At 32.4% G+C, this 12529-nt stretch overlaps 1 protein-coding gene across 1 annotated transcript in view; it reads left to right on the forward strand.

The window, feature by feature from the left end:
• The window catches only part of LOC145252463 (serine/threonine-protein kinase 31-like), a 118391-nt gene that overhangs the window by 22635 nt on the left and 83227 nt on the right, over positions 1-12529 (forward strand). Inside the window, exon 2 of the mRNA XM_080111879.1 lies at positions 8029-8117. Coding sequence (XP_079968005.1) covers positions 8029-8117 — 89 coding nt within the window. The remainder of the gene's footprint in view (positions 1-8028; positions 8118-12529) is intronic.

A 12529-nucleotide genomic window follows, 5' to 3' on the forward strand; every position in this document is an offset into this window, starting at 1 on the left:
CCAGGGAACACCATCGGTTGTTGTCAGTGAGTAATCTTTTATAATGGTCGGTCTGAGAACTCCTGGTAAGTACAAACAACAATAGTAATAATAATAATAAAAAGGGCCGAAAAGGATGAGAAGAGAGAGCACTAACCAGACCTCCACTGGATGAATAGAAGGAGGAAGACCTTGGGAAGCTTATTGCTATCCAAATTACAGTGAAGACCAATGGTCATTGCCAGCGAGAAATTAATGATAAGCGGCTGTTGCGATAAAGCAAAACCATCTGCAAAGATTATTGAAAAAGGTAGAGAGTTCTACATATCTGGGGAGAGTTGTCACTCAGACTCTAGGGAACACCACCGGTTGATGCTAGTGAGTAACCTTTGATGATAGCTTGAAAACTCCCAGTGAGTATAAGCATGGTAATGATAGTTGTTGTAGTGGATAAAAAAAGCAATATTTCTTTTCCATCTGACACTGCTTAAAATGGCTGTACCAAAATTTCACACCATTTCTGTGCGTGATGATAGAATCGAATTTCAATACAAAAAAAAAAAGCAGATTCCATTAATCTGTTAATGAAAATATTTTTTGTTTTGTTTTAATAAAAAAAAAAAAATGATTAAATATTTATTTGTTCGTCATTGGATTGTAGCGAGAGAAGTAGTGGTCAGTGGTGGTCAGTCGACACAGGCTGAATTGTGTCTTAATGAAGAGCATGCTGTTGACTCAATCAATATTGAAAAACATGGTTCTTCTCCCACTGCTACCTATATCCAGGTTGCTTTCAACAGTGAATGGATTCTATTGCAGGATAGTAGCCATTCTTTTTTTATTTTTCACCCTTTTCTTCTTTCACCAGATTTATGTATGCGCATAGATCAGGTTAAGTCAAAATCTCTCTCGTATGTATATAAATAAATAAACAACACTATATATGCTCTGAAACCCAAAAGCCATTCATTGAGCTTGGATTTTTTTCCAAATTTATATTAAAATATTTTTTTTCATTATAAAAAAAAAAAAACCTTATTTATGGGAAAGATTTTTTAATCTTTTACGATTGATACATACAAATCCGAGTATGTTTCAAGTAAATGATCAACCCCTCTCTCTCATATATATATATATATATGTTTCTGAGAAAAATGTTTATTCAGTTATATTTCACCTTTTATTTATACCAATCCTTTTTATGAAGTTCCATGCAACTACAGGGCATATACAAAAGAAATGACAAAAACTTTATATTCCAAATTTCAAGATGTTGACCATCTTACAAGTTATTTCTTTCAGAATGTTAAAATGTTCAATTCTTGACAGCACCTGTTTCGTAGCACAGAAACATTCATATAATTATGTCAGTTTTTTAATCGTTTCCACCCTGACTCATCAAAAGAATACGAACCCATTAATTTAAAAGAAAATATAAAAAAATATGGACATGAGTACATAAATTCAAAAGATCGGAGGAGTAGTTGCAACTGTGTTTTATGATATTTACGCCATCTTTGATATATATGTGTATATATATGTATGTATATTTTATATATTTTATATTTTATATGTGTCAGGTCATGTCATATGCTACTGGTACCATGTAACCCAGTACTACCTGCCTCATGGTCGGGTCACCGGCGACTAAACTGGTTCCCCCACCAGACTTGTTTGGTGAGGAAGGCGGCTAGTCTCCCTGGAGGATTAAAAACAAGACGTTCCAAAGGGCGAATGAACTCTTTTTCTGGGTCAACGGCCAACTAGCACCGTGTATATTTGTGTGTGTGTATATGTGTATTGGGGTGGAGAGGGCTCCCGTAAGCCGTGGTGAAGGCAACCTTTCTAGAAGAAGCAAATCTTTGATTTAAAAAAACATAAAGCGGGAGACCAGTACCCGCATTAAGCTGGTCTGCAGTTTAATTTGTTGCTGGCTATCTTGCTCTTGCTTGTTGCTGGATCTCAACATTTTGAACCGAGAGAGAGACTTAGCTGTCGTACAAAGCTAAGACTCTGTAACATCATCTTTGTATAGATACTCCCTCAGGCATTTGGGCTCATGGATTTTAAATATCTGAGGGAGTGGCACTCGTCTGACAAGACGTTGCAATCATCATCATATTTTATATGTGTGCTAATTAGTGGTGGGACGATTAATCGGAAGAATCGTGTATTTTGAGGGAAATCGGAATCACATCGTTAAAAAATACCTTAGATTTACAATTCTTTCATTATGATTGTCTTATATTTTTAAGTTGAACTGTTTGTTTGAAGTGAGATTAATGCTGTCAAAAATTTGATAAAAACGTCATAGAACTTTTCATAACATATTTAATATGATATACAAGAATTTTATTAACTACAGGTAATCTTGGTACTTCTACACTTTATCGCCGAAACTGGAGACACCATTTTATTTCACGCACCTGCCATAAAAATTCACAAACAAACATCGGTACCGTCAGTTTCAAATCCAAATAAAGAGACAGTATTTTTGGGGAGACAGATATAAATAGAGGCTGCAAAATGTCTAACATAGGAGACCAGATATTGGTCCCCCCCCCTTTTTTTAATGGGGGGGGGTGAAGGCGACAATACCGATGTTCTGATTTTCTGTAACACATAAATAAATATGTGTGTGTGTGTGTGTGTGTGTATTTAGGCAGCATTCTTTCTTTTAAGCATATTTTGTTGAATAAAATGGACAATTCATGTATAGGCATGAATTGTCCGTTTTATTCAACAATATGCTTAAAAGAAAGACTGCTGCCTAAATACACATTTCTAGTTTGGATGCAAAAAACTTGAGAGAGATGAGGAAGGAACATAGCGAACAGAAAGTTTGGATTTTATCTTTTTAGTTTTTAAAAATTAACTGGTACTGCAAACTCCCTTTTCTCAGATTCTAATAATTGAATCAAAGCATAATGGATGATCCAAAAAGGGTCACTATTTATTTATTTTTTTAAAGTAGAGCAGTAAACTATTTGTTCAGGAAAATAATGGGGTGGGATTTTGCTGCTTATCTATCGTCATGAGAGAATTTACATTGAAGGAGGAGCACTGTTTGTAAATTTATGGTCTTTTACTCCCTTAAATGTAGGTTATGTGTATGACCCTAAAAGACATCCAAAAGTGGAGCTCTAATTAGGGGCTGTGGGGAATGTGGAGTTGTTGCCTCTTACCTACCATTGCTCCCGGCTCCACTTTAACTCGGAGTGGTAATATCTGTCAGGGCATCTGGTGCTACCAGATCAGGCTGTCTGAAGATACTGACTTCCTGAAGTGCACCAAATGTTGATGTTATTTTTTGCCTTTGCAAAACTCAATCATGTTCTGCAAAGTCAACAGCAAAAACAAGAATTTTCTTCTACAAAACAACCAAACCAAACACTATGAATAAATATTTAAAGATATAAAGAACTTGAAGCATAAAAATTCCTGGTACTTTTCACCAATAACATCCAGTGTGAATGCACCTGAAGATGGTTGGAGGTGCCATTGGCCGAAACATGAAAAAAAACCAACCAACCAAGATGAGAATAATAGTCCAAATAATACAAAAACGTAATAATCAAGCGTCATCTCAAAAATATACAAACATCACATCAAGAAAAAAAAAAACGGAATGGACCTGGATTTATTTAAAAAAAAAAAAAAAAAAAAAAAAAAAGACTTGGCGCTATTTTTCACCATTCAACAATGACATCCAGTGTGAATGCACCTGAAAATGGTTGGAGGGCACATCAGTCGAAACGTAAAAAAAAAAAAAAAAACGAAGATGAGAACAATAGTTCGAATAATACAAAAAATAATTATCAAACCTTATCTAAAAAATATACAAACATTAATTCCTTGTTTTCTTTTTCTCACCCACTCCCGACATTTGGGTGGGGGATACTGATAGTACCACAAGAGCATGCTACCCCCATGCATCAAATAAAGGGTTCCGTGATTCCTGTGCAGATTCAAGAATTGAATAAAATGATTCCCAAGTTTGACAAAATACACTTGAATAAGGTGGAAATTACATCCACTGAAACGTGCAAATAGCAGTTAAGATGATCATTCATTGAGGAAAACGTTTGCTTATAATGAATAAATAAATAAATGAAGTCGATTTGTACGACGATCCAGTATTATTGTTAGCCTCATAACAGTTGATTTTTTTTTTTTTTTTTAATAATAAAGTTCAAATTAAATGAAGACCCTAATTTGTATTTTCCAACCAGGACATTTAAGTCTGGATATTAATAAAATATCTTATACACTGTTTTATTTCATTAATAATTATATATATATATATATATATATATATATATATATATATATATATATATATATATATATATACGTTTTATTTTTTATTACCGTATCTTTCTATTACATTATTGTTTCAGCTACCCGGCCGGTTTTTTTGGCCGTCTGTAGCTTCCTCAGACTTTTACAGAAATGTTCGTTATGATGGGATGAGATAGTGAATGATTTCAGGGGAGGGGTGCGAGAAGAGCGGAAAAAAGAGGAAGGGAACAAGGAGGAAACGTGGGAGGGGGTGTTTGGTATGTCGGTAATGTTTTAGTTTTGGATTTTAAGGAACTTGTCTCTTTGTCGGACCATTTTCCGAACGTTTTTTTTTTTTTTTTTTTTTTAGTGAAAAAAGAAATTTCCCATAAAGCTGAATTTAGAGACATGTTAATAAAAAACACGGCCATTTTAACTGTCTCATATTGCGAGGTGCGCCTCCCAATCTTTGAGGCATTGTAAATCCACATTAATAAACCAACGATTAACCAGATTCCAAATGAAATGGAGGGCACGCTCAAGCGCTTTTGAGTATTTTAATGATTTTAAGCGATTTTATTCGTCTTTTAATCATCTTTTCATTTCATCTCACTATTTTCATTTTTTATTTTTTACTACTCGCCTGAGGATGACCAATGGCGGTCGAAAATGTTCGATTATGGGAAATGTCTTTTTTCACTCGAAAAAACGTTTGGAAAATGGTCCGACAAAGAGAAAAGGAAGATTACAAGAAAAACAAGCAAGAGTTGTCTGTGCTATTTAATGAAACGTGCATATATATATATATATATATATATATATATATATATATAAGCTACAATTGCTAAATTGCCAGAAATAACTTGAATCCTATTTCGAAATTAAATCTATTAGAATGCATTTCGGTTTCTTTGTAAATAATCCAATTTGTAAAAGCTTTTATATTTTTATTTGGTTGAATTTTTTTTTTTTTTTTTTTTTGCTTTCCTCCTCCTCTCTCTTGCTTTATCTTTCTTTCTCTTTCTGTTTTTCTATCTTGCTCTTCCTCTCTCCATCTTGACCTACCTTTCTTTCCTCTATCATGACAGTTCTTGCTGAAAACTAAAAATATTTATTTTGCAGCGAAAACCAAGACTTCAAATAATGAGGAGCGGGAGGGATTAGATGACTTCTATTTCATCATAGAAAGAATTTCTGTCTGCCCCCCCCCCCCGTCACTCACATATGCACTTGGTGTCTTAGTTTTAATGTTGACTTTCTTAGTTGAAACCGATCAGAGTTGTTTATTGGCTAGAAACAATGTGTAGTATCTGTTCTGTTTTCTATAATCAGTGAAGTAATTTTTAGAGAACCACATTTTCTCCAAATTAAAAAACGACCTTGTATCTAACTCTGCCCTCGTGGGGAGGTAAGTAAATAGGTCTATAAATGAAGCTAAATTGAAGCGAATACAGTTGAGGGGATCGGGGATCATAGGTTTGAATATTCATTCTTTTAAATCTTTTTTTTTTTTTTTTTTTGCCGCTGTGCATTCCTATGCCATTGTGTACATCATTATAAATTAATATATTTTTTATATATTCTGAGGTGGAATAAATATTTTCTGAAAGAAATTAAATCAAAATACATTTTTTTAAGTACCAACGTTTCATAATGAAAACTGATGAACCAAAATCAAAGTAAGGAAAAAGTTTATATTTATTTATTGCGGACTATTATTCTCATCTTTATTAGTTGTTTCATGACGTTTCAACTAACTGTTCCTCTGGCCTTCGTCAGGTGGTAACCGCAACGGATAGGAACTTCAAATCTCCCAACTGCATTCTCAGCAATCACTGCCATCCGTAGTTGTTGTCGTCTCACCACGTTTTTTGGCCAAGTAAGCCTCTGGCTGGCTTTGGGTAGGATTGAAACCGCTATCTCCAGACAATGCTTCGGGGCCCGTGGCGCAGTTGATAGACGTTGAATCTCTACGGTTCCAGATGAGAATTTTCTGAAGATAGCGGTTTCAATCCTACCAAAAGCCGGCCAGAGGCTTACTTGGCCAAAAAACATGGTGAAGACGACAACAACTACGGATGGCAGTGATTGCTGAGAATGCAGTTGGGAGATTTGAAGTTCCTATCCGTTGCGGTTACCACCTGACGAAGGCCAAAGGAACAGTTGGTTGAAACATCATGAAACAACAACTAATAAAGATGAGAATAATAGTCCACAATAAATAAATTAATATAAATAATACTCATCTCAATAATGAATTCCAATTAAAATAATATATAGGGAAAAAGTTATTATTAAACTATGCAAATCCAACTCGATTGAAAACAGAACCTTGAGATCTTCAGGTGATGCTCTCTTGCATTTGACATTTTGAAGGCATTTGACAGTCTAGCATTCTGATCTTCTCTGTAAACTTTGATGTTATGGTGTTAGTAGTAAGCTAAAAAATGATTTGTTTTGTTTAATCCTATTAAAACTGTGTCTTTCAATTGTATGTGTGCCCCTTTTCTTTCCTGGCTTTGCTCTCCGTGAAAAATCAACTCTTTTTGATCTTGGCGATCCTATATTAAATCCATTGCTCTTTCCGCTTCTTGTGAAATCGGTTTTCTATAAACACTTTCTCACACCTGATACTATTGCTACGATTAGGCTATGTATGGAGAACTGTTGTTGTATGTGGATTGGCAAATCTGTCCTGTTCAAGGGTTCTTGATAAAGTACGGAAACATGTCTGCAATTTGAGTAGCTCCCACCTTTTCTTTTTCTCTGTAACCTGTTTCTCACAGACGTGATGTTGCTAGTCTCAGTCTTCTTTATAAATATTATTGTAGCGTGTTCTTCAGAATTGTCTTATTTATTATGTACTTTCTTTGTTCCAACTCGTTTGACTTGTTGGTCTAGTGATCTCCATCAATTTGTTGTTTTCATACCTTGTAAAACACAGCAGCTTCTTTCCAAGAACTGCAAACTTGAACTCTCTTTCTGCTGTTTTTCTCCTATCTATAACTTTTTTTAAAATTTATTTCTTTTTTTTTTTATTACATTTACACCCCAAACAAGGCATATTGCAACTTTGTTGTAGGGGGCTACTATCAGGGACATGGATATCAGGGGTACTGTGTAGGGAGTTGGTCAGCAAGATGTCGGTTCACGTTGCACTTGAACTTCTGCATGTCAGTACAGTTGGGAAGCAGGGACCCGGCAGGGAATTCCAAAGTCTACCTGTCCTGGGGAAGAAACTACTGGAGTAGAAGGCTCTCTTACATATAGGGATCTCTACTCTGAAGGGGTGGGATGTAGCTGCTTATCGGGTTTGTCGGGGGTATTTACGTCGAGGTGGTACAAGTGCTTGCAGTTTGTCAGAGAATTCACAGTTAAAGTACTTGTAGAACAGGCAGAGGGATGCTACATTTCGTCGATGGGACAGGGGGTGAAGTTTAGATGACAGTTCAGGACCTATCAGGTTGGCGACTCTCTTTTGAACCTTGTCTAGGAGCGAGAGACTAGTAGTAGATGCACCAGCCCAAATATGACAACAATACTCCATACATGGGCGAATGTATGCTTTATAGATCTTTTCAAGAACAAGGTCAATAGGCATCTCTTGTTGTTGCGATAATCATTTGTTCTTGTTAGATTCTTACATTAAGTGGCTTCACACCTTGTCTGAAACGATCCCCGCCCTATAAAAAAAAAAAAAACTCTATCATATAGATGAGTAGTTATTTTTAACCTTTTATGAAACGTTTTGTTTCTTTTCTTTTCCAGAAAAATGTTGGACGTTTGTTTTCTAAATTTGGAGAAATTCAATCCATCTCTGTCCGTGACAACAACAGTACACCTGGCACGAAAATTTCGTAAGTTATAATTTCTTTCTGATTTTTTGTTTTCTGTTATTTTAAAAGCTCAGATGTCTAAGAAATCTTTTTTCACTAGTTATAATATATTTGTGTATGTGTGTGTGTGTGTATATATATATATATATATATATATATATTATAATATATACTAATCCTTATTTAAGAAGCTCAATGTAATTACAGAGCATATAATGAACAAATGACAAAAGTCTATGTTCCAAATTTCATGATGTTGACCATCTTACAATTTATCTCTTTAATTCAGTTAACATTTACATTGATAGTATCTGTTTCATAGCACAAAATCATTCACTTATATCAATTTCTAAGTTCAAAAAATTTCTAAGTTTAAGCAAACTATAAGGTATTTGCAGCTTCTCTTCCAATTTTCGGATTTTTTAATCATGTCAAAACGCAATTTCTTTTTCTTTTGGTAGATTGATTTCTTCTGATGAGTTAAGGGCAAAATAAATTCATTGATATAATACATAAGTGAATGATTTTGTACTACAAAACAGATACTATCAAGAATTGTGAATGTCAATTGAATTAAAGGAATAAATTGTAAGATGGTGAACATCGTGAAATTTGGAATATAAACTTTTGTTATTTATTCATTATATAAGTTGGTTTAACAGTTTTTGCAGATTTTAAAATTTCATCTTGAAAATGAGAAACTGTTTTAGAACATTTTTATTCATAACGATAATAAGCTCAAAAATTCAGAATTGCAATGACCTTTGCTGCCTATAACTTGATTCCATCTGTCAACGAGCATATAAATAAGTTGTTTGTAAACTTTAAGTTTTGATGTGAAATATGAATCTCACTTATGTCCAATCTTCTCTCGTGATGATCTAAATGGCTTTGTAATCCTTGAAATAAGTGATATTCCAAGAGAGCTAGGTCAAGAGAATATGCAGGATGGGACAAGAATTCTCGACTAAATTTTCCACGGAAATCTTTGGTCAGAAGTGCTGTGTGAAGACTAGCATTATCATGATAGAAGATGACCCCCTTTTCTGTTGACTAAAGGATATTGTTTTCTGGTCAACATGGCTGAGAATATTGCAGAAAAATATGAATGATGCTTTAAATAATTTGAAAGAAAAAAGTTATAAATTAATCATTGTGATTTGTTTAAATAACAATAATATATACAAAATAAATAATATTGTTTAAATAACAATAATATATACAAAATAAATAATATTGTTTAAATAACATATACAAAATAAATAATATTGTTTAAATAACAATAATATATACAAAATAAATAATATTGGTTTAAAAGCCCTTTCTACAAACCAGCAAAAACTTTTGCACCAAACTTATATATATTTTCAGAAAGTTTAGATGTGTTATCAGTACCGTCAGTTTCAAACCTGATAATAGGGAATAGTTTCAAGTGGAATAATTTCCGGTTATAAACAGATGAGATGGATCGGCTGAAGAGAGCTTGATATGGGGATCTAAAATGGTTCCTTATTATCAGGTTTGAAACTGACGGTACCAATGGCTTATCTCATCTAAACTTTCTGAAAATAAAAATATAAAAAAATATGCTCTTATTTTGAAATTTTTCCTAATAATACAGTAACTCTGCTGGAACTCTTTTTCCAAAATATAACCATATATATATATATATATATATATATATATGAATGAGCAAATAATTAATAAAACATGTTAAAAAAGACTTTAAAATGAGTTAAAAACATATTTAATCTGAAAAGGAAACACTAGATAAGTGGATTGTCCTTAATCCGCGGAGTTTCGAAGAAATACTTTCCTTCTCATCAGAGGGTAGGAATTAGCAAAATGCGGGATCGGATTTTGCATGCAAAAGTATTTGATGAAACAACAAGTAAGTCAAAGATCTTACTTGAAAAGTAGAGGGAATATAGTGAAGAAAAAGGTGATTACACATGAATGGATAGTCTGGTGGAAGATAAATAATCCGGTGACGATAAAATCCAAATATATAACTTCAAGAAAGTTAATTGAATTTCCATTTGCACAAGTAAAATCCAGGGAAATCCCGTAATTGGAAGAAGATGGTCCATAATAATCCAAAGGCAGAAATCCATGGAAAAATTCACAAAAATGTGTACAAAGAAAAAAAGGAAAAAATTCCAATAATATTAATAAAAGAAAAATAAGATATGCTTTTCACTCTACTGCCGAGATATAAATATAAATAAGAAAGATCAAGGAAGAAAAAGAGGAGAAAAAAAATGGTGATAGTTAAATATAAAATAGAGACAAATGTCAAAATGACCCAGACAGGAAATGTTAAAGGCGCGAAAAAATGTATAGGGCAAAATAATATGGGTCAACTGAAATGTACAGGTCATCACTTAAAAAAAAAGTCAGCAAGAGTTGTTAGAAGACACTAAATGGAAAATAAATAAATCAATAAATAAATAGAAAATAAATAATAAATTAACAATAAATAAAAAAATAAAAATAAAAATTATTTAAGGGGAGAGGATGGCCGGTATCTGCAAATTCAGGAAAAAGCAAGAAAAAAAGTAAGTAAAAGCATATAGTAAAATATAAGTAAATATACATACAAGATATGAAAGTGTGGGTAGATTGATATATTAGATAGATGGGAAAGTTTAAAGAATAAAGCAGAAAATGCAGATAAAAAACCGGCCATGCAAAGAAGAGATAAAGAATTAAAATAAAGGATTATTAAATTATAAAGTATTAAGAAATATGTAGAAAAACAAAGTTAAAGAAAAAATTTTTTATATTATATCTATATAAAAGGTAAAAGTAATTTCAAAATTGCCATAATAAAATTTGGACTTTTTTTACGTTTACAGAAAGAGATCAGTTCATTTTTAGAATTTATTACATTGTTACTTTGAGGGGAAGTAATTATAGTTATAGTTTCGGTTGTGCAGAGGCGACATGACTTGGAGCCTGGAGTATAAGACTTAACTTTTTTTATGATAGTCCATTTGATTGAGAAGGGGGTATATATATATATATATATATATATATATATATATATATATATCATTCAAACACGGTAGTGTTCGAATATATGGTTAAGTGGCAGTTTTAGTCATTAAGAACTGCTTTAAAGCTTCACCACTCATTCATTTTTCGACCAAATTTCAAACAGTTATTACAGTTTATAGATCACCTCAGCTATATTGTGAATTTTTTTTTTTCAATTTTTGTTCAGTGAAACAAAAGTTATGATGAATTTACTGGTGTTCAAAATCGTAAAAGAACATAAGGAGGTGAGCAACGTTTTTTATGACTGGTTTTCATAGCAACCACGTCGCTTCAGCGACTACTGTTACTATCAATTCACTGTTCTCGCGAAAAGAGAAATAACAAGTGAAACAGAGAGAATGAAAGCATGAAAGGGAAATAATTGGGATTTTATTGAAAGCAGACGAGTATCGTACATTGTTATTACATATGTGTATGTTATGTTTATGGGTGCAGAAAAATAAGACTGAAATTAAGCCAAGAACAAGTGACTTTACTGGAAGCCTGGAAAAATCATGGGCATGAAAAGTAATATGGTTAAGCTTAAACATGGAAAAGTAAAAGACTAGTTGTTAAATCTGGAAAAGAAAAGGACAAGATGTTCTCATAAAAATATAAATTTATAACTTAAAATATTGCAGCATTAAGAATTTTTTTAAAATTCAATTTATAACATTATATAATCAATTTATTATGAGAATATCTTATCCTTTTCTTTTCCAGATTTAACAATTAGTCCTTTACTTTTCCATGTTTAAGCTTAACCATATTACTTTTCATGCTCACATTTTTCTATTGTAATATATATATTTATTTCTGTGAAAATATTCTTTATTCACTTATATTTCATTTTTATATATAACAATCCTTATTTAAGAAGCTCAATGTAATTACAGAGCATACAATGAATAAATGACAAAAGTCTATATTCCAAATTTTATGATGTTGACCATCTTACAATTTATTCCTTTAATTCAGTTGGCACAAGAATTGTAAGTGTCAACTGAATTAAAGGAATAAATTGTAAGATGGTCAACATCATGAAATTTGGAATATAGACGTTTGCCATTTATTCATTATATATATGTGTGTGTCTGTGTATTTAAGCAAATGGTAAAATGATTTGTTGAAAAATCATTTACTTATGCTCCAAGAATCAACATCAACAACCAGTCAATGTACAATCGTTTCTGAGATAATACACATTTTTTTTTTTATTTGAATAAAGTCTCATCATCAGCATCAGAAAAATGTGAAGAAAGCAAAAGATTATAAAGCAAATCAAGGTTATAGGCTAAAAAGATGTAAATGTATTTGGAAAAATGTTTATACCAGGCAATTATAAATACTATTTGATACAAACCTAAGTGAAGATATATATTTATATATATTGT

Source organism: Euprymna scolopes, chromosome 29 (assembly GCF_053919585.1).
Source record: "Euprymna scolopes isolate OS-2025 chromosome 29, ASM5391958v1, whole genome shotgun sequence".
In the NCBI taxonomy this organism is placed as follows: Eukaryota; Metazoa; Mollusca; class Cephalopoda; order Sepiida; family Sepiolidae; genus Euprymna; species Euprymna scolopes.